This window comes from Zophobas morio, unplaced genomic scaffold (genome assembly GCF_036711695.1).
Source record: "Zophobas morio isolate AGI-343-1 ecotype UQ-CSIRO unplaced genomic scaffold, CSIRO_AGI_Zmor_V1 ptg000002l, whole genome shotgun sequence".
Classification (NCBI taxonomy): Eukaryota; Metazoa; Arthropoda; class Insecta; order Coleoptera; family Tenebrionidae; genus Zophobas; species Zophobas morio.
The window spans coordinates 26,132,326-26,160,079 of record NW_026972107.1 but is presented as its reverse complement, the minus strand read 5'-3'; the positions used below and the strand labels follow the sequence as shown (position 1 = coordinate 26,160,079).

At 32.6% G+C, this 27,754-nt stretch overlaps 3 protein-coding genes across 5 annotated transcripts in view; 2 read left to right on the top strand and 1 right to left on the bottom strand.

The window, feature by feature from the left end:
• The window catches only part of LOC135131896 (centrosomal protein of 135 kDa), a 34,922-nt gene extending 27,836 nt beyond the window's left edge, over positions 1 to 7,086 (top strand). Inside the window, exons 14-17 of one of the 2 annotated variants that reach the window (XM_064059755.1) lie at positions 5,139 to 5,418; positions 5,465 to 5,839; positions 5,886 to 6,088; positions 6,465 to 7,086. In XM_064059755.1, the coding sequence (XP_063915825.1) occupies positions 5,139 to 5,418; positions 5,465 to 5,839; positions 5,886 to 6,088; positions 6,465 to 7,065 (1,459 nt within the window). In that variant the 3' untranslated portion in view covers positions 7,066 to 7,086. Of the gene's footprint in view, positions 1 to 5,138; positions 5,419 to 5,464; positions 5,840 to 5,885; positions 6,089 to 6,244 lie in introns of both variants that reach the window. The other variant, XM_064059764.1, reaches the window with a different exon arrangement.
• Positions 7,087 to 7,316: 230 nt separating this feature from the next.
• LOC135132201 (uncharacterized) lies at positions 7,317 to 9,480 on the top strand. Of its 2 annotated transcripts, XR_010280981.1 has the most exons (3): positions 7,317 to 8,285; positions 8,486 to 8,655; positions 9,117 to 9,480. XR_010280981.1 is itself a non-coding variant. In XM_064060208.1 (2 exons), the coding sequence occupies exon 1, from the start codon at positions 7,710 to 7,712 to the stop codon at positions 8,637 to 8,639; it is 930 nt and encodes a 309-aa protein (XP_063916278.1). In that variant the 5' UTR covers positions 7,317 to 7,709; the 3' UTR covers positions 8,640 to 8,655; positions 9,117 to 9,480. The 2 variants fall into 2 exon arrangements, 1 of the variants encoding a protein (XP_063916278.1); XM_064060208.1 differs by having other exon boundaries at positions 7,317 to 8,655.
• On the bottom strand, positions 8,659 to 27,553 carry LOC135132079 (receptor-type tyrosine-protein phosphatase H-like). The gene is made up of 16 exons (XM_064060012.1): positions 26,471 to 27,553; positions 12,580 to 12,840; positions 12,239 to 12,529; positions 11,861 to 12,187; positions 11,493 to 11,810; positions 11,132 to 11,440; positions 10,841 to 11,083; positions 10,615 to 10,776; positions 10,405 to 10,519; positions 10,131 to 10,354; positions 9,996 to 10,075; positions 9,811 to 9,945; positions 9,482 to 9,756; positions 9,081 to 9,216; positions 8,958 to 9,024; positions 8,659 to 8,908 (listed from the first exon to the last, which is right to left on the bottom strand). The coding sequence occupies exons 1-16, from the start codon at positions 27,204 to 27,206 to the stop codon at positions 8,811 to 8,813; spliced, it is 3,777 nt and encodes a 1,258-aa protein (XP_063916082.1). The 5' UTR covers positions 27,207 to 27,553; the 3' UTR covers positions 8,659 to 8,810.
• Positions 27,554 to 27,754: the final 201 nt, after the last annotated feature.

The window sequence follows — 27,754 nt, the reverse complement described above, 5'->3', positions numbered from 1 at the left end:
ATTAAATGTCATCGTAAAAATACCTTTGTAACTAATGTGGATAAATAATATCGAACGATAATTTATTAAATACAATGAAGTATCGGCCATTTGCTGAACATATTGCTAAATACAATTATGTAAAATAATACACATGTTCAAAAGATAAACATCATTAAGATTCAATTTCAAGGCAGTATACATTTTTGCGGGTACCTTTGAACTAATTTCAACCAATTTTATGCCATTATTTATGATTGGTAGTGATATTAATAATAAATAACTATTCATTTTCTAGCAAACTCTCTAGTCTCTTAATATGTCTTAACAGTTTTTGGTTATATTTTTCAAACTTCTGTTAATACATTTTAGAATTTTAATCTATAGTTCCTACAGCAAAAAGTAATAAAAACGTTAGCAATAACACTTTTCGCTGTTCGTCTCTTAAACGGGCACATTTTATTCATTGTATCATATATTCATACTTCACAAGTCAGTAAGGACTTCATGTAACAATTTTAATTATTTAGACGAGTTTTTAATTTGTGACGAATTAATCTTAAAAACATTTTTCAATATAGTTTTTGCATTTTTTGTTTTTGTTTTTTTACAATTGTTTACACAAATTTGTGAGTTCAGAATAATCAATCCATGAACGGCCACCATCAGTTAATATAAAAATATTTTTTATATTCACTGTACGATCAGCCTAGTCCACAGAAAGTATAGTATTATGTTGAATTGTCGAAATGAAACTTATATCATTTAACATTACGCCAAAGGCAAATCGATCATTTGTAACATTATTTTCTAATTTTGTGGCTTCCGCTATTTTTAAACGCAAGTGAAGGTAAAATATATGCAAACATTCTTTAGAATAACTTGCATGTATCAACCAAATTACAATTTCTTTGAAAGATTAGTCAATTGGTTTTGCATCCGATACACGCATTTCGTTTTATATTTTACAACAAAATAAATTCATTTTAAAATATGCATTCCTCTAACTTATGCATCATAATAAGTGAATTTAAATGCAAATTTCCTTAAATCAAGTTCAATTGACAAGGTGATATATTATGGAAAGTATTTTGCGCGTTATTTTTCGGTTTTATACAGATTTTCGATTTTGTGATTTATCCTCAGAAAGCTCCTATTACGGCTTTCATTCCAAAATAATCCTCATAAATTTACCAAATTTTATAAGTGTGATCAGTTTACACATATGTCGACGTGCGATGTCAGGTGGTTAATAAGGTGCTTTACCTCATTGTCAAAACTTTCGCTTATTGTTTAAGATTTATACAATAGCCCAGAAGAAATTTTATGTAGTTAGATCATTATTACGAGTACTAAAATTATTTAATTAATTGTTACATGAGAGTAGTACGTTGTAACAAAACAACACCTGGTTAACCTCACAGTTTCTTTTTTATTTTTGTCGAGTGGCAATTTTCATATTTTAAGCACATGTTGTAAGATGACTTTACACTAAGTACCTGTGGACTGGTACCTGTTGAAGAACGAGACATAAATTGGTTTATAGTCTGCACATGTTTGTACAGTAAATTAACGAAGTGCATTCAGGTTTGGGAATTTCGTTTCGTAACATGTTCTTAAAACCGGCTTCAAGTGTCAGTTTTTTTATATTCATTTTTACCGTAATTATCAGTAAAGGATCGCATCTACTTAAAATGCCGTGAATTAAGTATTTCCGAAGCTTTTCATTGCGTAAAGTGTCTTTGAACTGATGCTTTTTGGTAATTCGACCACGTTTTCTTTTAACAAATTGACCATCATCCGAAAGTATAGTCGGTTTGTTTTTGATGGTAATCAGTATTGACACTTCTTGTAAATTGAATCACACACTTGTTTTGTGGAAGTAAGTTAGCATAGAATTTCTCGCTCTATAAACTGAAGCGAATAGATACCCAATTTTATTGTTTATAAATTTATTCATTTAAGCAATTAAAGTATTGTTTGTCTTTTACTTTTACAAACTTTTTTTGATCATAGTTGTCCTCTTAATTAATTCAAGGTGGAAATTGGTTGTTGAATAAAACAAACAAGTTAATTGATATTAACGACTAGAACGCAATTACGCAATTAGTGGCGTACGAATTTTATGTTTTTGTTTTTGTTTACACAAAGGAAACTTCCAATCAGTGAAAGTCCTAAATTTTCGCGATCACCTTCGACCTGCACCTAGTGTGTGCGTTTTAATTTCTATTCTCTACCTGTTTGTATTCGTATTTTTTGAAATTCCACAACTCGTATTGTAACCTTTTACTAATTATCTCACTAATGTTAAAAATAACATTAAGCGTAATTTATTGATCTCAAAGTTAATGCATAAAATTTATAAATGGTATCGCTTTTATACAGTTAGGGTCGATGAACAAGTTTTTAATTCTTAATGGCTTTTTTGTTTTATTTCCTAAAATAAAATAGAATAAAAGCCTGAAACTGATATTATTAAAGTGTTCCTGTTTCTTTCTCAAAAAGGCACAACCATTTGCATTCGTATGTTAACATCATTCACCACTTGAGTGTCACTTGGTTAATGCAATGTGATTTTAACAGTTTAATTAAGTGTTCGACTTCCGACAAAGCGGTAAAATTAAAGTCTATTGTTATTAGGCAGTCTTTGGGCCACATTGTTCTTTTCACACAAAAGTCAGACTTAATAAAATTTTTGAAGGGTTAATCTGTTGTTATTAGACAATTTAAGTAATTTTGAATTTTGGAGCTTTGGTCACTACATTTATATGTATATAATAGATAATTAATTTCTGAAAATTTTGACACAAATAAAGTTTCTTCCTCACTAAGTTTTGTCTACGACTTTAATAACCACAGAATTTATGTGGAAGTTTGTTGTTTTTTGTGACTGGGGAAAATACTTCTATCGTTACGGCTAATTTGACATTACAGTATCGGTCAAAGAGTGTATTAAAAACATACAGCTAAAAAATAAGTAATAGTGATACGAAAAGGTAAACTTTTACAATTTTAAAACTATTTTGACGTTCAGACAAAAATCCTTTTAATTGTTTGTACAATTGTTTAAGTTTTATAATAAATACAGTATTGGCCGACATACCCTTTACCAGTGATTTAATGAGTCATTCAAATTTTTAACTTTACGTACATAAAAAAAATTACAGTTTGAGTTAGGTATAATATAGTTACCAACTCCTTCGAAATTTTGGTCATATTGAGTAACTCATAAACTAACTAAAAAACCGAGGACATTTGAAAAAAATTAAAGTTAGTAAATACACTCTTAAACGGAACATTCAGAAATAGTTTTATTTTTTGAAATTGATTACGCAAGGTGCCCCAAAAACATGAATTTATGAACCGATAATTTCTACGATTACGTTGTAGATTGTCCACCCTAATTTCCTTGAAATAGTATGAACATGGTAATGTTTTTATTAGTTGGATCTAATATATGATATAACATTAATATCGCTACCGAAGAGTTAATGCGTCTTGTGCAAAACAGCTATAGATTTTTTTGTGCGTAAGCTGTTCTTTTTGACTAGTCAAATCGCCGATTTGTTTCTCATAACTATGTATAATAATCGAATCTGATTTTCTAATTTTCGAAAATATTACGCTACATCTCATTTTTGGTATACAAGGCGATTCACGTAAGAGTACGTACACTTTTCATCAGCCTCACCTTTCCCAGTTTTAATTTGTTTTCAGTAATTAAATCAAATTTTAATATACAGAGTATTTCTAAAAATATGTAATAAAAGTATGAAATGTTATAGTTTTCAAATATTAATATTCCAGTTTTTTTCAAATAGAACATCCTGTGTTTTATTGCTCCATCTTATTCTATTTCTTGTCTCGTACTTTCAATATGTCGGTGTATCTTTTTAAAAAGAAAAAAATTGTAGTAACTGTAAACTTTCAATATGACATAGAATACACTTAACAAAAAAGAAAAGGAACAAAAACAGAATAAGATACAGGTGTTCTATTCGAAAAACTGAAATACATATTAATATTTTAAAATCGTAACGTTTTCGATTTTTTTATAAACACTCTGTGTATTAATACTCCATTATTTATGGCACAACAAAGCGCGCATCTTTATTTATCTCTCTACAAAATATTGTGAGACATATTTTTAAAATAAACCTATTGCGATTTTTTGTGAATCCTTCCTTTGCTAAAAAATGTTAAGGAGATTGTGTGTTACGCTTCAAAAATTGAACACTCCATACAGCTGAAAATAATTTTAATGTATGGTTCTCAAGGAACTGTACAACTTTGCTCTTTCACTTTTTTTATATGTGTAATAATAAATAATGGAGTATTGAGGAACACACGCTTAGTGACTCACTCTGTACAATATACAGGGATCTAATAAATGATTCGTTAATATACTATTTATGTATCTCATCACCGCTTCGTTTTATAAAATCAGTAATCTAAATAATAATCTCAGAATTTATCTTTAATTTTTCCACCATGTAATAACTTTTGTCTTCAAATACATGTGACTGTAATAGATCTAGTACGGATAGTACCTTTCTTATTTCGTATTATCGATAACAGAAATATTTCGTTATAAACAAGTGATTTTACAACACTCTTGATAAATGTGTCAAGTGATTACTTAAATATTTGTTTATTTTTGGTATATTTAGTGATATATGTTGTCGAATTTCAAAACATAAGTCAAATTTAATATCTATGAATTGCTTCAACATATGTAGTTACAAAGTGAATGTCACCTTAACAATTTATTTGAAAAATCTACTTGCCACTATGCTTTTATTGTTGCGAAATTCTAATGTTTATTTTCAATGTAAACGATCTACCAGTAACGTATATATTAATTTTTACATTGCATTTAGAGCAGCTTAAGGCATTTATTAATTTACGTTACACTCTAGTTACTGATTAATTTGTAACACTTACAGTAAAATGCAGAGTTTATTCTGAGTATTCGTACGTTTGCCCACTGCATCCATTTTTAACATATATGTAGTTGTATTCATTATTACGGTAACGCAAACAATGTGTCAAGATTTCTCATGTATAGACTTTTGCATACTCAGACAAGAAAAAAATGTTTTTTCGGGATAGTTATAACACACGGTATATGTAAAACCAAACGCCGATCTCTTTTTCAGCATGGCTATTGACGAAACAGCCGGTCAAGAGCACGAAATTCGTACTTCCCAAACGGAACTAACAACGATAAGACAAGAACTAGACACTGTGAAAAAGATCAAAGACAGCGCTATTCAAGAAAACCGAAGACTTCAAGATGAGTTAGCTTCAGTCACGTGTGACTGCCGAGATTCGAGAAAGGAATTAGAACTATATAAACGACAAGTCGATGATCTGAAAACGCAGCTTCAACATTACGTTGCAGAAGTGAAGAGAACCGAAGATCAAATCTCGAATAAAGTAATTAATTCAAACTGATTAAATCAATATTTAAATATTTTTTCAGGAAATCGAACGAAACGAGTTACTGGACCAGTTTAGGTCGCTCAGTCATGAAGCAAATATTTTAGAAACTAACAATCACACTTTGGAAACTGAAGCGACTCAAAGTAGGGTACAGTTGTCGGTTGCTTTGGATCATGCTGCGGATTTGGAGCGAAAATTAGAAAATAAGGATTCGATTATACATAGTTATGAGAAACAAATCGGCGATTTGACGAGTCAAATAGCAAGTCTGGAGATTCAGTTAAGGCAGTGTATAACCCAATGTGATAAGGCAAATTCGGACTTGCAGAATATGAGAGAGCTGTCTTTGAAGTTGGACAATGAAAATTCGAAATTTAGGAGACAGTTAAGGGAAAGAGATGATGAAAGAATTCAGGTGATATTGAACTTAGTTTAGAATTGTTTTGAAAGATTTTTTTTAGGTGGAGAGGAACGTTAGTCAGCTAAGAAGTGAACGTGAATTGTTACAACATACAGCGACAAGAGATAGGCGCACAGTTGAGAGTGTGGAAAAAGATCTACATGATGCTAAACATGGCTCAACAGAATTAAGGATACTCAATCAAGACTTGCGAGAAGAAGTGCAGAAATTAAAACAAGAAATTCAGGATCTTAAGGATAAGTTGTAAGTGATTTAATGAAGATGTAGCATAGCATGTTTTGATTCTCAGAACATTTTTTTAAGTTCCGTCCTTTCTAAGTTCAAAAAAAAAATCTGATTATTTCTTCGTACTTTTTTGACATCGTATTCATGTACCATTTTTGTGTGATATTTTTTCAGTCTCGTAACATCGGAACAATTAGACATGTACCAAGAAAAAGCTTTAGAATATAGTCAACAAAATAAACAATTAAGACGAGAAGTAGCAAATGAAAGATTTCGTAGGACTAGAGACAGTGACAGTACAAAATATCCTTCCCTTTAACACACAGTTTTAATTTCATTGGAAGTCACATTTTTTATTATAGTTATTTCAATAACCACTTTTTCCTCCCGTTAGAATTAAGTGCCAGTGTATTCAAAGTTCCCACTTGCCTCTTCCTGTCCTTGAACAAACTTCAGGGGAAACACCAACAAACCTCAAGGTTTTAAATGTCGTAAAAAATTCTTCATTAACTGAAAAGATACATCGTGATAATTCTTCAATCTTGAGAGGAGAAAAATTGGAATCTCCACGACAGAGTAAACATAGCATCAGATCAAAATCCAATACGGCGCCGAGAATTCTAGAAAGACCTCTGTTGAGACACGATGTTAACGAATTTAGTCAGACTAAAAATGATCATTTAGCATCAGTTGAAAAAAATAACGAAGTTGCGAAATCACAAGTGCCTTGCCTTTGTGTTGACGTTCGTAAAATTCATTTGGAAAGAAGACGATTGTCTGATGTACAAGTTGAAGATGACCTCAATAATGAAGTTGCTGCTGAACGTTTTAAGAATTGTTGTCCTTGTCCTTATGCGTCTACTGTTAAAACTAATGGTGAAGAAAGAAAATGTTTTATGTTTCGTCGACCACAACTTAAGAGTTACGTTACGAACTACACTTTGGTTCAAGAAACGCACACGGCTGAAATGCCTAAATCCGAAAATCATACATAGAGAAATAAATTTTCTGTGAAACTTGGTGTTTTTTTAATCTTTCCTTTCCTCACGACCTTCTCTATTTTCTTTCTCTACGCAGTTGGTTCATTATAGTCGACACTCGACAGACGTTTAATGAAAGTTTTACTGAAGTATCAAGAGTTGGCCATGGTTGATAATCAACTAGTAGTGACATCTAACAATTTTTGAAACGACAGTTTGTTGTCTTAAAATTTTTTTAATAAAACTTCAAGATTAACTTCCTCTTATCTAAGAATAATTAGTACATACTATTGATCAAGATCAGTTTTTAAAACATTATAAAATATTTGAAATTCATCTAGATTTTTAGCCCACTGGCTTTAATCAAAATTTACTTTTCTACCATAGATTTCTACTGTCAAAGAATCAGAACCATAGAATTCCTCCTGATCAGAACTGTCAGTTGTCATTTTTCTCTGTGTCATTGGTGTCATTTGTCAAATATATACCATCATGTCAGTAGACAAATTTTTTTGTTTACAATTCAAATTTGTGTAAACATAAACAAATTCGTTTATAAATCTACCCGCATTTTATATTTAAAAAAGGTTGAATTTTTAAATTAAACTTGCGTGGTGATTACAAGTTAGGTTATAATTGTTATTATTACACCAACCATCATGGCTCAAATGGAGATTAAAAAAATGAAACAAGGGATGTCGTATTCCTGTAAAGAAAAAGTAATAATTTTAAACGTATTTAAATACTTTCGTATGGAGTTCCCAGATTTCTGTGTAACAGAAATCGTAAGACGTACGTCGAAAGCTACAGGATGTAGTGAAAAGAGTATATTTCAATTTCGCAAGGAAGAAGCGAGTGGTCAAGGGTTCAAAGTGCCATCAACAACAAAAATTAGAAGAAATGTCAATATAAACAGTAGAGATATTAAATACGATAATACCGTGCGCCAAGGTATAAGAAGTATAATTTATGACTTGAAATACAAAAACATAACTACATCACTAAATACTATTTTAAAGCACGTCAATCAGGATGCTCAACTTCCAAATTTTTCTCTTATGACACTGCGTAGACTCCTCTTTGATATGGGTTTTTGTTATGAAAAACAAGGAAACAAATCAATTCTTGTAGAAAAACCGACAGTAAAGAAGGAAGTAAAACAAGAAAAATCTGGTAAATCTGCCAAGAAGCCTCAGAAAGTGGCAGCACAAAACATCCATCCGGCTACAGAGCAGGTAAATAGCATGGATAGCATAAATAAACCAGGACCACAAATACCTCAAAGTAATATAACAATGCTTTCCAATCATCATCTAATCAGTACTCAACAAAACCACAGATTATTACCAATGCACATGACTCAACATGACAATAATCATATGATGCAAAGTGTACACATGCCACATCATAATATGTCTATGATGCTTAATCATAGGATGCCTCCATCACACCCGATGCCACCATCAAATGTGAGTTTGAATATAACCCCCTCACATCCGATGCCCCCATCAAATGTGAATTTAAATGTGAGACCTGACGTGCCACCGTGGATGCATCACCCTCCACATGCTATGATGAAGCAAGAGTGACGACTTCAAACTGCAGGTATTTGTAGCAAAAATTTATTTTTTCTATTTACAGATCACAGCTTCGTAATTTTTCATGTAAGCGTCGATATAGATAGCGTATGTAGCTGGAACACATGAGAGTAATAAGTATACATAAATTTAAAAAATTAAGTACAAATTTAAGTTAATATGTTATAAAGCGCTTTCTATTTCGCTTTCAATTAGATTTTTCTTCAGAGATGAAGATCTTATTACATCCATATTTTCATAAATGCGTTCTCCTCCTGTATCTGGAACATATATTTTTTAACACGAATTTTAATAGGAGCTTAGTCTTACCATTTGTTTGACTGGGAGGAGTTTCTATGTAGTCTTTTATACATGTGTGTATAAACATATATTGTTTCTGGAATAATTCAAGTAGTTTTTTCGTTTATTTTGTTATGTACAAGTTGTACTTACTTCTGTTTGTACCATATTTGTTCTTTGTTTTCTTAGGTCCAAAACAGTCTTATAGATATTAATGTCTCTGTGATCGTCGATGGTCTGAAGAAGTATATCCGCTGCTATCAACGTCCCAGTTCTACCAACTCCAGCGCTGTGAAAACAAGTATTATTTTAAGTTGCGTTAGTGTAAGTATACGAAAGCATTGGATTTTTGAGACTGAATTTTCTTTGTGCCAAACGTCGGCTTTTTATCAATCGGTTAGCGTTAAGAGCAAATGAAGAAAAAACAATAGATTTACATTTTTTGTTGCTACTCATTTTTACAAGTTCCTGCTTATAATTTATTCCGTGTAACACACTAGATTATGCCAGGTATTTTTTATATTAATATTTTTAAATAAAAGAATCAAACATACCTGCAGTGTACAGCTATAAGACCCCCTTCCTTGTTGACTTTTTCCCTCAATTGAGTACAAAATTGTAACATGTTGTCAGTACCTTGTGGAACTCCGAAGTCGGGCCATTCTAAAAACTGCATGTGAACAACGTCCCGCTGTTCTGTATTTTTTCGAACTTGCAGTGTCCGAACACAGTATGTTCCAAAATGCAGTTCTGTAGTACATTTAACTTCTAAAGATTCACCAAAATAGACATTTTCGTGATTGTTTGGAAAATAATGAAAACATTTTTCCTGCAAGATTATTTTAAATTAGCCTTAATTTTTATTTATCAGTTGCACACTAACTTTAGTCTGTTCAACGAATTGCGAAACCATTGCTATAACAGTAACGTTTTCTTGCAATATCATTTTCCAAAAATCTCTGGCAGTCAGTTCCAGGGGACCTTGAGTGGCTATGTATTCAACTTTACCTGTGTAGCCCTGAAATTGCAATTTTTACCAAAATAGTAATACTTTAATCATTGTTTTACCTTAATATATGAGGCATTAATATAGTCTGAACTAATTTCATCGTCTTCATCAATTTTTAGAGAAACACGTGTTGCGTCAACTAAAAATATATACGTCTACAGTATTTTTTTGCCTTAAATGTGTCATTGACTCACATGGTAGAATGTTTGTATATCGATTTTTACGCTTGTTTTCCGGTAAGATTGCAAAAGTGGTCTCACCGGCGTATTCTTTACTTTGTAAACCTAGATCGATAAATTGTTGTCGTATTATATTGTAGTCTTCTTTGATGCTTGCATAGTAGCTAATGAATTTTTGTACAGGAACAGGTGCTGGGAATGGATTTGTAGAAGGTCGTTTTTCTTCCTCAGGTGTAGCGCTAAAATCCCTCAGTTATATAGTACGATACTTACAAAACCAACAACTTACTTTCTTCGTCTTCTTCTCCAGAGGAAAAATAAGAACCCTATTAATATTAACAAGAGTAGTAGACCAAATATTAATCCCAGAATAAGAGGTAACTGTAAGTCGTCTAGTGGCATTTCTAAAAATATTTAACATAATATATCTGCAGATATGTCTATTTTCCGTAATAGTAGATAAGATAATATTATATTATCGATAACATAGTTTGTTTACCTGTTTCAAAATGTAACAACGAACTGTCTTTAAAGCCTGCGCTGGTGAGAGCGCGCACTATTAACCAATATTTAGTGCCCTCATTTAAAGCTTGGTTGCAATAGTTTGGTCCAGAACAGTCACTGTCTTTACCAATTATAAAATCAACACTTTGGACACCACCTAAAATTTTCATGTTGTTTGTTGAATATTCAGCCTCAAAAAAATCAGTACTTGAAGTATATACCTTCAAAAGGATTCCAAAAATTAGGAGTTAATTGATGTCCATTTTCAGGCAACGACGGCCAGCTTTCATTAGTCCCTTGCCAAAATCCGTATGTACACTTTTGTGTGGATGTATTCATCAAAATCAAACTGTAAGCGATAACTTCGCCATTTTCATTGTTAAACACACTCTTAGGCAATGTAAAATAAGCTTTTGTGGTGTCGTTAACTTCCGGTGGTGTCATATTTGCCGTTAAAATTGGAACTGCAACACATGATTACTGTTTCCCCTTTAATTACAAAAATTACTCACCTCCAGCTTGAGATTGAATGGAAGGAATATCTACCGGCAACGACGTAAAGTTTTCCGTTACTACGGTAACAGTAAACGAATAATTACGTTCCGGCAAAAGATACACTTCTTCTTCTGTTGCAGTCGTTGTGATTGTTTCGTCAACAATAGGCAAATTGGTTCTTGTGCCATTGTATCTAATGGCGTAGTGTTTGAACGGACCATTCGTATTGCAGGGAGGGTCAAACACAACTTTCACGGTACCTTTATATTCTTCAGTTTGTGAATATTTAGGAGGTTCTGTTCGAGCGTTTGCAACGCTGTCTGGTTCTGAAATTCTGATATTTAAAATACATTGTAGATTAGTGACATTTTAGATTACCTGCTGATGCTGTAAGCGCGTCAGTTGTTGCCTCAGTTCCATTACCAGCCCCATCGGTCCCATAGATCGAAACTTGATACTTATAGTACGGAATGGCTTCATCGAACGTAAAGTTTGTGTTGTCTGCACTTATGTCAAAATGGTGATTTGTGACATTGTTTGAGCATTCTTTCGTGACCTGCTGCTGGGACCCGCTAGCGTTAATCCGTATTCCATACGATGTCATAATGCCGGGAATCACTGCGGGTTGTTGCCACTTTACTCTAAAGGTAGTGGGACCAATCTCATCTATCTCGAGTGCTAATGGTTCCGAAGGCACTGTAAATGAAATTTAGATTCGGATAGAGTCAATTTTGTGTATCTTCTACCGTCTTCATCTGTAGTGATCTCGAACTCGGTTTCCGTAGAATTTCCAGCCGCATTTGTGGTAACACCGGTACACGTATAGTTCGTAAAAGAAGATAAATTTTGGATACTTATACCGTATCTGTAGTTTGGGTTTTGTTCAAAAATTGTTTCATGAGCTTGAGCATTGCGAATGATCCAGGGAGCGTCGATGTTTTGATCCGTAGGTGCGTTACACGTAACGAATATTTCTTCGATGTCACACCTATTTTTTGTTTTGTCATCTATCTGCCACGTTATATTTGAGTAAGTTTTCCCGTGAGAAAATTGGACAATCGTATTATTAAATGCTAAAATTTATTAGAGTTGTTTATTGCCTACTTTTGCATCGGTTTTCTTACGAATGGGATCCACCGTGTAATTTGCGGCGTCTTCGTGGCCGTTATGATTTGCTCCGGATTGAGGATATATCATAAAAACGTAATGCATGCATCCGATTAAGGGGAGAGTGTACGAAGTTTCGGTAATGTTAACGCTGTCTTCAGGCGTTTCAGTGTTTGCGTCCCACCATGTCAAATAGTAGTTAGTGACACACTGAACTACTTCGTCAACTGGTGGTTCCCATGTTAATTTGAGAGTGTCTTCCGGAGTTTCTACTACACTTAAATTTTGTACTCCGTAAGATGTGAATGCTGAAACTCATAATTAGTAGATTCATGTATTAAAGGATTTTGCTACTTACAGTCTGGGATTACCGTGGTAAAACTTTCTGGTTCACTTTTTGCTACTGTCTCATTATTAACAATTGCCGCAATAGAAACTGTATATTCACTGCAGGCACGTAGATCGCTGATGGTTACCGTAAGGTCTGCTGTAAGATCAACTTGTGTCTCGTTTAAAAAGATAGCGTATTCGATGTCGGAGCAAGTGGAATCAGAAGCCTCCCATTCTAAAGTGACGTTGAAACCATACGGCTCGATATTGGAAAAATTTATGTAAGGAACTGAAAATAAAAAACTGTTGGTATAAGTATAGTTCTAGTTCGGTTTCAAAAGAACTGGTTTGACAGCCTTGTTGAGAATATTCCCATGTTATAAAGAAAAAAATTCCAGCAAAGACGAACTTTCGTAGCTTTCTTTCACTCCTGATATTTGTGAAATCCATTATTTATTTCAAAATTTTACTTGTCAGTTTGTTTGTATGTTGTTAAACTTTTTGATGGGAACAGATATTTATACCTTTTTGATACATATAACATAAAGCTTGTCCATAAATGATTTTGGTATCAAGGGCGGTTTTGAAATGTGAAAAAAGTGTGCTTCACTGTGGTAATAAGGCGCCAAAATAATTAACAAAAGACATTTCAGAGTCACCGTGATACCAGAATTATTATGGACAAATTGTAGTTTATACCGAGAGAGCAGTAAAAAACACGATCAAAGACGAGTATGGATTTTTGATCGTTGCATTTTGGACTCAAAACTTTCAAATTAACGATAATAAATAATCGGACAAGACAAAAATTCCATCAAAGACAAACTCTTCAATAATCCATGGCTGTCTTTAATAATGTTTTTCATTGCTCTCTCGTGATAACGTGGCTATAAATAATTCTGGTATTAAAGACAATTTGAAACTGTAAAAAAATCGAAATCATTCGTAGCCCTTATCAAAAGTTCTAAGAATTCTGTTATGTATATCTAAGATAAATTGTAAAAGTAAAGTGATCACTGAGTCAGTTGTTTCTATAGCTATCAAACATTGTTTAACATGATTGTTCAAAAGTGTCGTGAAATTAAGTATTAAACTTACTTATATCTTAAGCCCCACTTTGTCATAACTGAAAACCATTCATGTGATCGATTACAGTTAGCATTTACTACCAAATGTCGTAAAAATTTAACAGGAAGTTTACTACACAAAAAATCAGAAATCGCAATACTTTCGTAACAAGTGTTAATACTTAAAAATTCCCTACTAAACAATAAGTCCTTAAAAAGTATGAAATTGATTAAGACTCGCTGTGACGGTCAACGCACTACCATCAAACATAGTTAAGAACCATATCGATGAAACCAAATTCCAAACAAAAAATGATCCAAGATTGTCTCGACAGAACTTCCCTTGCTCCTAAAGTACTGTCGAACAAATACAGATTCGAAAAATTATAAAATTTAACTTTGAGATTTTTTTCTACAGTAGCGGTCATTTCTACGGAACCACTCGATAAAAAGTCAAGTTGATAGCCCTGTCGTCTAGTACTTTCCGCCGAACGCGGTTGGTAGCGATAGTTGATATGGCAATCGAAACTAGCACAACACGAATGTTTCAATTGCCCTCAGTTATGCCGCACTGTATCCTGTGCAGACTGTATGTTCTGTTCATCTGTTTATTAAAATAAAATATCTACACTGACAATGGGGCCATCTAACCTGTCAAATTTTTGACACCTATGTTTTCCCCCAGAAACCCGTCAAGGTCACTTACACCAAACAAATTTTGAAAATTTACACTAGGGAGTGGTTCTATAGAAAAGATCGCGACTTTATAGATGATGATCCCTATGAGCTAAAATTTATATGTATATGTGTGGATTGTTAAAGTACAGGTAAGTAAGCATGTTATGCATACATTTCTAGTGAGTTTTTCCGTACAAGAATTTTTGAAGTTTTGGTCTGTCTTCAAGAAAGTATCTCAAGCAAAGCACATTTTTCACTTATTTTTAAATGTAGGTATACTTCAAAAAGTTTGTGTTTCAGGCGTTGAATAAAAATTTTCAGTCAAACAACTGTTTGACAGATGAAAATTAAATGCTTGTTTTCAATAGCTATGTTGTACCGAAACTGCAAAAATATAAGTATTATGATAAAAATAAAATTATTTAAACCATATATTATCGGAGAGCTCGTAGGTCGAAGATCTCTTTCGTCGTTATAAATCTTTTTCTTCTTTTTTTTTCTAGTATGTTATTTTTTACCTTCTGCACAATTTCGGAAGTTTTATAATTCTGGAATGCAACATTTTTTTCCATGGATCAAATTGGTATGAGAACGGGAAAAGGTCTATCTACAAATTGCATATTTAGAAGACACTATGATTTGAAGATTTTCATCCGTATATTGAAAAACTTTTTTGTAAATAACAATTATTATAAAGTAAATATCAACATTAGAGAGGAGAAAACAAGAATTTTATTCTTATAGCTAATAGGGTCTATAATAAACTAATAAATATGTTCACGTAAAGATACATATTAAAAATTTAGTCCTGAACTCGGTCCTGAATATTACCTAAATATTTATTATAGGAGTAAAAAATATTTAGAGTATATAATATTCGTCACAAAATTAATGCGTAATTTATAATTTCAAAAAAATTTGGTGATCATGATTTTAAATCTTTTTGAAATGAGTCTTTTTAACTCATTATCAACACCTAAGCTATTCTTTTTTTCATTAACGTACTAAAAGATTGTAATTTTTTGTTGTTAAAGACTAAAATAGTATATTATTTTATAAGGACCAAAAGTGAAACTTTTTATGCCGACTCTGTAAGTTTGACGGCCGACCGAAGGGAGGCCGGCAAATCAATGATCACCCGGCAAATATAGACGAGCCACAAAAACTCACTCTTCTCCGAGTAAAACATACTATTTTTTATTCAAACGTCTGTAATTAAATTATAGAAGTATTATAATTAAAAAAATTAGAATTTTCAGTTTTTAAAAATGAATGAATTAAGTTATATCTAAAGACTGTTACTACGATGTTATTGTCAACAACAAAATTTCAAAAAACAGTTTGCACGTAATCCTATCGCTTAATTTATTTGTTATTTCTCATTAAAAGAGAAATATTGGCGATAGAATTATTTAGCTTGAGTTGGTTTTGCAATGCGCTCCACCTGAGCAGCTACAGAGAATCTTAGGCTAACAAAATCGGGACCAGCCTATGAAGTTGCTTATAAACGATTTCTTACTGGTGTGAGAAGAATAAAGTTCTCAGATATTCGGAAAGTGCATTTATTGGCATATTTTTCTGAATTAGCTAAGATAATGAAGAGTTCTGCGATGTGGTCACATTATTCAGTAGTGCGACAAGTGCTGCAAGACAAGGAATAGCTATTAGTAAATATCTAAAACTTTGCAAAGGAACAAGTCGAAACTTTTTAGCTCACGCTTCGCACATGAAGGTTGGTATTAGATGTTAAACTCAAGTGAATGAAGAAGCTACATTGATATTTTATGTGGATTGTTTTACTTATCGGCGTATACGGAGCTTGTGTGTGATGAAACGGTAAAACTAAAAATTGATGACTTTGAAGATTTCGGGACTTTACTGCATATCAGAATTTCAATCGATAATAAAACGAAGAAGCTCCGATTGTTCACAATTGTTGATGAAAATAACCTCAACATGTACCGGAAATACATATATATCACTGCGTCCAAAGAACATACCAGAGTAACGCTTTTTTTAAGGATATAGGTGGAAAGTGCCATCGAGCAGTGATGGGTATACCTACAATTGGCACGATACCCAAGAAGATAGCTTCGATCCTGAAGTTACCACATCCGGAGCAAGACACCGGCCACCGTCTAGACGCATTTCAGCTACATTGTTGGTGGAAGTGGAGCTGAAATCACGTGTTTAAAACCGCATGGAGATTGGAAGTCCAGCCGTGTAGCTGAAGGCTACATAGGAGAGTCCCTAAATAATAAGCAAGAAATCGCAAAAATTTTGACATCAGAATAATTTTCTGAACGTAATATAAGCGGAGGAAATTAGTATCTATCAGTTACAAAGAATACATCCGCCTCGTCAGAATAATTTTTTGAACCTAGTACACGGGGAACAAATTATTTACAATCAGTTATAAAGAATACATCCTCGACGGCTGATGGAAGTTCTGCCATGAATTCGAGTGGGTTCATCTTCCAAAATTCTATAATTAGTAAATGTACTTTATTCATCTTACATTTTGTTAATAGGTACATAAACTTTACTTCAAGTTCTACGTATGTCGTGTTTTATTTAGCGATGAATCCAGATTTTCTCTGGTAAACAATAATCGACTAGTAAAAGTGTACAGACGTCCGGGTGCACCGTGTAATACCTATTGTGGGAACAGTGTAATTTGGTGGAGGATCCGTGCTTATCTGGTGTAGCGTATCATTAAAGGCGCGTACCGAACGTTGTTACATCTGGACAACGATATTGAAACTATATTTTTTTACATGTTGTACCTTTGCGCACACGCGTATTGCTGGGACTGCACGTGACTACCTTGAAGAGACCAATATTACGACTATGGTAGGGTCTGCAAAGAATCCCGAGTTAAATCCCATCGAACATGTGTGGAACATCTGAGGAAGACAGTTAAGAGCTTCAAACCCACGACCAAATACACTAAAAGAACTAGGAAACAGGTTGGTAGAAATATGGGACAATTTTGATCAAAACGAAATTCGACATGGTAAGCATCCGACGAGGATGTCAAGCAGTTATCATTGCCAGAGGGCTATTACTAAATATCCGTTATTCATTCCAAATATGGAGGTGACTGTCGTTTTACAGATGAGAGAGAAACAGGTGTTAAATTTTATTATTTAATTTAATTTGTTTTTTGTTTGCTTCAGTTTTCAACTAAAAGTTATTTTTCGTAATCATTGCATATGTTTAACTTACTCACAATACATAGGAAAAAATGTTTTTCCGAAATTTTAATTTTTGAAAATTATGCGTTACTTTTGCGGCGAAGTGTATATCGTTCTACTAGATCCACTACCTATTAAAATTATCTCAAAAGTAATAAAATCTGTTAATACGGCTTTATATTATTATTAATCTATAATATTTATATATAAAAGGCAATGTCCCGACTGACCTATCAACGCCCAGCCCAAACCGCTAACGCTAAAAAGTTGCAATTTGGAGAGAATGTTCATTTTATACTGGAGGCATCGTTTAAGAAGAGATTTCTCGAAATTCATCCCCTGAGGGGGTTAAAAAGGGGTGATAAAATTTGTATAGGACCAATATATGTCTACTGTAAATTTACATCGTTACTTGAAACCTGATACCTGATACATTTTAATTCTCTTCAAGACAAATAAGGAAATCGGTATTTAAGGATTTTCGGAGATTCGACCCCTAAGGGGGTGAAAAGTGATGTCTAAGTTTGGACGGCTAAGTTTGTATAGGAACAATATTTCTAAATATTGTAAATTTAAATTTTCACGTGAAACTTGGTATTAATGCTTTTAAACACAAATAATGGAACACGTATTTATGGATTTTCCGAGATTCAACTCCTAAGGGGGCGAAAAGTGGTGGCGAACTTTGTATGGGAAAGATTTTTTTATTTTTTATTGTAAATGTACATTTTTACGTGGAACTTGGTGTTAATACTCTTCAACACAAATAATGAAAGACGTATTTCAGATTTTTTCGAGACTCCACCCCTAAGAAGATGACAGGGGGTGACAAAGTTTGTATGAGGAAACATATTTTTATGGCAATTTTTACTTGAAATTTTGTATTAATGCTCTTCAACACATTTTTTAGTTAAAACGTAGCAATAATACTTTTCAACACAATGAATCGTCTACGCGAGCGAAGCTGCGGGCGAAAACCCAGTGGCAGCTCGTGGTGATTTTTGATGGGTGGACAAAGCATTATAGGTGGGTTATAACATGTATGAAAAAAATATATATACATATATACAGGGTGTCTCAGAAATAAGTACATTAATTTTAACCAGTAACAGAACTCGTGAAACGGAACAACTTTTTTGTCTAGCATTTTTTCGAAAACTCAAGTCGAATTTCGAATTTTCCCACCCATATATTGACGAGCCGTCTATGTTCACCTTAAATAATAACTTAAATAATAGCAACACTACAACAATGAAGAAGGTACCGTAGCAACCGTTTTGACACTGACAATCATTTTTATGTCAATGTTTTTATTAAACGTTGTCTCTTTAAAGTTTGTTTGGCACAGATTTCTAATTTATAGACGAAATATGTTGAGATGGCTTTGTTTTCAAATCTGGAATGCACCGATATCGTTTTAACGTACGGTGAAGCTCGGGGAAACGGCACTCGCGCCCAACGAATTTTTTCAGAAAACCTCCCAAATCGTCGTCTGCCAAATGTGCGCAGTTTTAAGAACGCTGCAGCATTTTTGAGAGTACGGATCTTTTAAACCTGCACCTCAGGATCGGGGTAAGTTACGTAGTAATAGAATTGCTAATATTGAAGAGGCTGTTTTGAAGAGTGTCGAAGCTCGACCGGGCACAAGCACGTATCACTGTCTAGTGTGATGTATCGGAGAGTAGTATTTGGAGGATACTCAGAGAACAAATGTAGCCCTTTCAGGACCAGAAAGTTCAGTTATTGAAACTAACAGACTTACCACGTAGGCAAAACTTTTGTGAGTGGGTTAATAGAAAAATAAACGAACAGGCAAATTTTGTATCTCTTATACTATCAACTGATGAGGTCGGTTACACGAGGGAAGGTGTTCAACACCCACATTTGGGCCGATGAAATTCCGTACGCCATTAGGGAGCAGGATTTTCAATTTCTCTCTAAATGTTTGTCACATTGACAAGATGAGGAAAATACGTATCCTAGTAACTGTTTTTGACCATAAATTATTATTAATTATAATAATTATTAGTGTCCATGGGTGACTGAGGATCCATGGGCGGGTAACCTTAATTAGGGTATAACTTTAACAATTTTTAATTTGATAATTAAAAAGTTCTTGACAAAACTCTACTAAAAAAAGTTGTTGAGTTCAATGAGCTCTATAACTGATTAAAATTAATGTCCTTATTTCTGAGACACCCTGTATAATTAATCATTTTTGTGAGAACGTGTTTTTGTTTTGGTGCTGCATGTCAATCAATATAATATAACAAATATTTTATGTATATTACATATATATATTATTTTATAAATGTTACTTACAATGTCGTTCAGCAAGAACCAACGAGAACGTCGAAGACTCTTGCTAGAAGAGGAAAGAGGAGCAAAAAAAAGGTTCAGCACATAAATGGTTTTGTTAGGAGTTTATAGAACTATAAACTCAAATAATTATCCCAACATGTAAAGATTTTGAAATAACGTGACGGGAAAACGTTAAATTTGTACCTTTGAGATAAGCTACACTTAGAAAAAGCAGCAATTTAGAAAATTATTGTAAAAGCAAAATTAAAAATGCCAAATGAAACAAAAAATAAATTCTCAAAATACTAACAAAGTTAACAATAACAAATAAAATAAAAATAATTCCCAAATAATCGTTCTGATTGGTTTTAGAAAGACCACTAATTACCAAAGACTCCTCCAAAAACTTTTTAAATTTATCATCGAATTTACTTTAAGAGAAATTTGCGATTCATCTTGTCCCCGAAATGTATGTTTTTGTGTAGCCAAGAAAATTATCATATCGAATAAACGCCGAATTTAAGAAAATTTTCTATAGTTTCACTTCGTTTTCCAAGTAATTTTCGTTTATATGAAAAAGTATTTATTAATTATTATGGTGTTGCTCTTTTCTATAAAAACAGTATTCAAGAATTTTCGCATAACATTATTCTCCTTACCACCTTACCCATATTTCAATGGAGTAATATAATACTTTTACAATATAAAAGAAGTAAAAAAATCGAAATTAATTTATTGAATCCTTGAATCGAATATCAGAGATCCGATTCTGAAGCGTTTGAGATATACGTTGACGCCAGGGCGTCCTGCCCCGCTTGAAGCAAGAAAACACGGATATGCAAAGACGTGCGTTTCGAATTCTTTACTCTCAATCATGTACATAGAAAACCGAACGTATGGCGTTGCTTATAATCAAGAGGGTGGACCAGGGTGGACTAGCCCATCCTCACATGAACCCTAAAACGCCGAGATATGACGCACTTTTTTGCAACTGCAATTTCTCAATTGCGGAAACTGCGGCATGTAATGAAGAAAATCCGTTGGCTTAAATGAGGTTTATGACGATAATTATTTGTGTATACATATAAAATAATTTAAAAATGAAAAAAATCAATATTTTACTTCGTATTGTAAACAATCAAATAGGGCGGGCATTGCCCACCCTGCCCACCCCGAGGAGTCGCCACTGCGAAAAGCTAGTATTTTAATAAAGGGAATACCTGTTTCTTAATAAACAGTAAATATTAGGAAAACGGTATGTTTCTAATACGTATACCTAACCTTGTATTTTTTTAAATATTTGAAGGTATGGCTTGAAAAGTAAGGATGAACTTCTTACTTAAGTACAACAATACGTGGGTTACAGATCTTCAGAAAAGAAAGAAAAAGAGTTATAAATATTTTATGTGGTCCGTCATAACAGTGCATGAACATAACACAGTTACGAGGAAGGAAGCTTGTTATCATTAATGATATTTATAATAGAGCCAAAACCAATGTGTATTATAGTGAACCAAGAGCTATAAGGTTATATGGCCATCATAAAAGCATCCCATTGTATCGAAGTTAAGTTGTTTACAATAGAAAAGGTTTTAGGGTCGTAAATAACGTGTTCATTGCAGCTCGACCGGCTCTTGTGGTTTCGTTCAGGGGCGGCTTTCACTAAATATGAAAATCCACCACTCCACTATTTCTTTACTACCTGCAGCCGCTGAGGGTTCCGAAATAACCACTCGCTTTGAAAGCCGGCCCTGTTAAATATGAGCAAGAAATGTTTAGAAGATGATTTATTGCCAACCGGTAAGCTTAGTGCGAACCACACAAAGGGGGTATTTATTTGCGGTCAACTAATTTTATGATGGCCGTATAACCTTATAGCTCTTGGTTCACTATATTTTATTTTTTGTAGGAAGGAAAATAAATTATCATTATATTTCTATGAAATGTGTTTCGCCCCGTCTGACATCACTATAGAAAATGATATAATTAAGTTAAATGACTAATTCACTGCTTCAATAGCATGTTTGCGCAAAACAGTTTCTTATACAGTTTTCCTTATGCTTACACTTATAATTTATAATTATAGTTATAAGTATAATTGTAGCAGTTATGCTGACGGCTTAGGACCTTACATTGGCAAGCAGAACTGACTTTCTGGCACGTAAATTGATTAATTTTGCACATGAATTATTTAGAAATTTGGGCGACTTGTGGCAATACAGAAGATGTTCAGAACTACTCAGTGTATCAGTTAATACAAAAAGAGTTTCTTTTTCAGTTGCGACATAATTAGAGTTCTAAATGACACTGATTGACATTGTAAAAAAAATCTATTGTTGTCAATATAAGATGTAACGATTATGAGTGTTATAATCATAAGACATAAGTTATAAGGATAAGTGTAAGCATAAGGAAAAATTTATAAGAAAATGATTTGCGCAAACACGCTAATAAATAAGTTATGTTTATGAAATTTAGGCGAAATGAGATTTTTTAACCTGAAAATCGCGTATTATGTCATTATTTGGTGCCTTTTACAGAGTTATGTCTGTATGAAGAAAGAAATAAATAATAAATATTAATATTATGTTAATCACACCATTTATTATTAGGTAACCATCAAAAGTTAAATATGTATCTATCAACTAAGTATTTGTATTCAAACCAATCTTATTAAGTTCAACATTAAAAACAGCATTTTCATTTCAACTGATTTTTCACCACACTGTGAACATATACAAATAAATATGTAGATCGATTTTACTGAATACAACTATAAAAATTCAATTTTTGTATCAAGAACTTCATCTTTTGTGTTGACAATGTTTTATGTTGGATTTTGCAAAGCAAGTGTATATTTTTCACGTGGTCTATACATTTCTTACGTCAAGAGCGCTTCTTTCAGGGGCCGCCACACCAATTTGTAGAGTTATTATTATTATTGATAATATTGTTACAAACTTCCATATCTTTTGTTACAGCAAGTGTTAGACTAAGAGATATGTTTAATATTTTTTAGTATTCACAATGTACGTTTCGTTTTTGATATAGCACTATTTTAATGACATCTGATTAGAATCGCTAGAAATTACTAGACGTGCGGCTACAAATAATATTCGTATTTTACACACTGCTCGTTTTATTTATTGTCAGCACTTGGTTTTTGTTTCATTATTCTGGTTTAGTCATCAATCATCATACTGCATCTGCTTCCTTTAAAAAAATGTGTATACCTACTCGTATTTCAACAAAAATATCATTTCACGCTGTTATCTAAAACATGTTTTTTTTTAATTTTTTTATATGTGAAATACCTTCGCTATCACGTTATCAGTTTTATAATGATTAACGTACCTAAAATGACTAAAATGAATAAAATGTGCATGGCTCTCTTGTGTAATATCGAGTGTAATATGATAAAAAATTTCATGCGAAATATGTTACACTTGTATAATTAAGTAACTCTTTTAATAAGTCAACCTGTGGAACTGTACCCGAATACCTGCTGCCTCAAATTTGAATTAATAGGTAACTCGCGTAGAGTACAATCTAATGGAAAATGGTAAAACGTATCTTAGGAACAAGACTGAACAAAAGTTCGAAGTTCGAAAATTGTTTAAAGATGTAATCTTCAAAACTACGTATCCATTTATTTGAAAACTTAAATAAATAACATCATAATAATCGGGATTTAGTTCTGTCCCTGTTTTAAACTCTACGCATATTGGTTGTCTTAAAAAAGTAAAATTTGTGCAAAGAAATTTTACAATTTATCCAAAAAACTACGTAACAGAAGTTTTTGAAATTATGGTGGGGCACAAATAGTGATTTAATGATTATATAAAGCTAACTAAAATTTATTTATCCTTTCCGTACACTTCCTAAAGTCGTTCTCGAAAAATAGGTATATTAAATAAATACGTATCAGAAAATATGTTTATGTTAAGCACATGACTATGTGGTCATGTGCTTATTTTTTTGCACTTTTTGAATTACGCCTTGATATACCTTATTTGTTATGATTGAGAACCTTATTTTCTAGAAAATGTGAGAATACCTACGTTTTTATTTAATTATGATCAAATAAGAATAATAAAAATCATACTCAAAACATTTTGTTTCATTGTGGTTTAATTAATAATTTTAGTCTTCTGTTTTAAGGAAATTTTGTTCAAATTAAACAAATTTATACTATGTATAAACACAAATTCTTTCGATGTATAAACATAAACAAACGAAGTTAATCTAATCATGTACACTGATAATAATACACTCTTTTCCGTTGGTTATTTGCTTTGAATACATTTCATATTGCCTGTATATCCGCGGACGGCACCTACTTGGAATTTGTGCCTCCGCAGCGCAGGGGGTTCGAGGTGTCATTTACACCACTGGTTTTTACTATATAAATGTTATCACAACACAAATTTTCTATAATAATTTTTCAAAGAAGCCAAATTTGTTGGATTGTACTTCAAGGGCGAGGGAAGTTCTGTCGAAGTAAGCTTGGACCACCAATTTTTTGACATATCGTGTTAATGCAAATGCAGGCATACGTTTTAGTGACAAAAGATGATCAACAAGTAACTATTTAGGTTTTCTGTCAATTATTTATGTTTATTCTTTTGTACTTAATATATGTATATCATTACAACAAACTTCTCTTCACTCAAAGGTAATTATTTTAGGTGTGCTTATATGTCTCCAGAAATAGTGTAATTAATATGTGTTGCATATGTATATATAAATAATTAATTACTTTCTTCTACAATGTCGGTTTGCTTTTTTACTCATATTATTACCATTTATAAATTTAGCAAAAAGATGTTTTTTTTTTCCTAAAACAAATCGATAACATCATGTTTTTAGTTTATAGATTGGAAAAAATTATCTTATATTGAAACTGTATGGCTACATCGGGATTAAGTCGATGTGTTTAATTATAATTTTCTCTAACCAAATTTAGCAAGAATAAATGCTTTTAGTTAAGTATTACATATCTAAATTATTTACTTTAAAATTAAGTACATAGTATATTCATTCATATCTTTCATATCACATCTAGAATCTGTCAGAAATGAGTAATACTGTTCTAATCCATTTCGCAATGTGAACTTCCATGATTCAAGCTGATCATCTCCTCCGGGTAAGAAAACAAAAATTTGTTGTTATCTTTATTAAAATATGGGATCGCTTAATGTAGGTGATGTATGTAGGTATAATAATTATAAATTTATCTTGTAGATGTTATCTAAACTTCTTAATTTATTTATCTATTTTCGGCGATGATGTAAGTGTTATAAAATGTTTCGGCTCATCTTCTTTATGAGGTATTTTAAGAATTTGGCGCATATTATTTGATAAGCTGGTAACCCGACACGTAGGTATTACTTAGTTTCTAACAAGTCTCGTGGAATTTGTTACATATGCTCCTCTACCAACTGAGAAATTTAGTTTTTACTTCCCGAGCGTAAGCTAAGGAAGTCCGTACTATAATCGAGTCCATCGGGCGACTGGTTGTTTTCCGAGGAGGGTAGAATAATTAAATTAAATTATTCTACCCTCCTCGTTGTTTTCATATTTTCTCGATGCGTCGTGACCATTATAGTACCAAAACATGGGTTTCCCGTTTTCGTCTGTAACGATTTTTGTTAGACAGATAATCTCCGAAACTACTGGACCGATTGTTGTCAAATTTTATACATATGTGTATTATAAAGATCATGTAGATCGTAAAAAGCAACTTTGTCTAATCATCCCTAGCAATAATGTGATGCCGTCACCTCAAAATTGTACATAGTAAATGGGTTTTAAATTTTTATAAAATAACATAGTTCTACACGTGTAGGTTATGAGTCCGTGTTGAGTTTTTACCAGAAACGTCCAGATTTTTGGAAAAAAAATTTAAATTATTTACAATTTAATTTTTAATCTGCAAAAGCAAATGCTTTGAAATCGTGCAGATGTTTTAGTTATCATACGCATATGTAGATTTAAAAAAAAATCAAAATTGTGCAATATAACTTTGAAATTGTAAAAACTGATTGTGCGGAAATTTTGCACACATTATAAAGTTATCGTGAAAATGATGTTATTATGTTAATCTTACTTGAAATTTATATTTGCGATTTAGTAACATGCATGTAAGTACGAGTATGTGCGACTCATCGTAAAAAATATCAAATTTTTAAAAACAAATTTTACAGTGTCGTAAAATCTATGAAAAAACATTTTTTGAAATTTCGACAAATTAATTATTATCAGCGTTGATTCTTAATTATATCCGCTATAGGAAATTAATGAATTTTAGGCCGACTTCTGACCTACTTAAGCAGAATCTGTGGGTGGACAAAGGATGAATAAAGAAGAACGAACAAGCCCTTCCTTCCCTAGAGGTTGTAAAAACTGAAAATTTAAGACAAATTTGCAGGTGGATTTGCTAAACAAAATTAAAATTTTAAAACTCATATGCCACATAAAAACTATTCTCTTATAAATGGTCTTCTTCGAGAATCAACTAATTTTAATCAAATTTACAGCACTACCCTCTATTCTAATAATATATATTAAGATTTCTACGCAGACAACCACTTATGTACTTGCCGAACAGTGAATTAGTTTTGTTGAGTATATGGGTACTAATTTATTATTTTAGAAAGTCAAAAATAAGTCTTACTTTCACAAGCTCTGACATGATTCATCACTGAAGGGGTGTAGGTGTAATCCGGACTAGTGGAACTCATAACATCCGTTGAGGATATATTTTCATCATTTATAGACGAATACGAAAAAGCTGCTTTTTCTGTTATCCTATCATAAAAAGCATTTTCAGGGCCAGTGTTAGTCATAGATAGTGACGAAATACTGAAGTAACTTTGTGATGAAGCTTCAGGATCTTCGTAAAATTCACTGTTATCATCCTCCAGATTTTTATTTTCATCATCTGTGACTCTTAAATCTGACAGATCCGTAGTTGGAAGAGTATTTTCGATAATTGAATCCTGTTGTGTGGTTTTTTGCAGGGAGCTGCTGAAATCGTTGGTAGTATCCGACACTTTAGAGCTACCAACGTCATTGGCTATTGAGAATTCTTTGAAATACATATCATTGATATCTGTAGAAGTTCCACTTTCACTGATAACATTATTTTGCTCTAACAATATGTCACTATTTTCATCTTTTAGAAGTTTGTCGTTACTTTTATTACTAGTTTTGCTGTCTACATCTTTCGTAACGTTTGAAAACTTATCTTCATCTCTTGTTACGGGATAAACTTTTGTTGTAGGCCGGTAATCTTCATTTGTGTAACTTGTTAAATTACTTCCGGTCGACACACTGAACTCATTTTGAGGGCTAATTTCAGCAAAAACAATATGTATCAAAATCACTATAAACCACAACACGACGTTCATGTTCACTTTGTCACATCAGCGAATTGGCTTATTCTGCACTGTTAAACAGGAAGCTTTTTATCAAATCGCCGGTTCAGCACCACACGTATGAGTAATGACTAAATTTCAATTTTACCATTTTTTTTTGCTAAACACTTGAATAAAATTACGTATTGGTACTCGAATGTATGGGTTTATAGATATAACGAGATTGCTGTTAATAAACAACAATGCGAGATTAACAATATAAAGCAACTAAAAGCCCAATCTCTAGGCTTACTGAAACTGATACGTTATCTTTTGTTATCAGGTTTTGTTCGCAACGAAATAATACTGAATTTTGTAGCTTCATTATTATTTTTTCGATGTAAAGCACCCACTAACAGCGTCTAATACTCTCTGTATAAGGCACTGTTCGGACGATAAGCCCCCATGGAGATACGTGCACGCTATTTATAGAAATAACGTATAATTTGTTTTTCGTCTTTCCTTGGGCTTTTCGGAATATATTTTTCTTTTGTTATCACTTGTTTGCCATGTGTAAACCAAACGAATCATTTAACAAACAA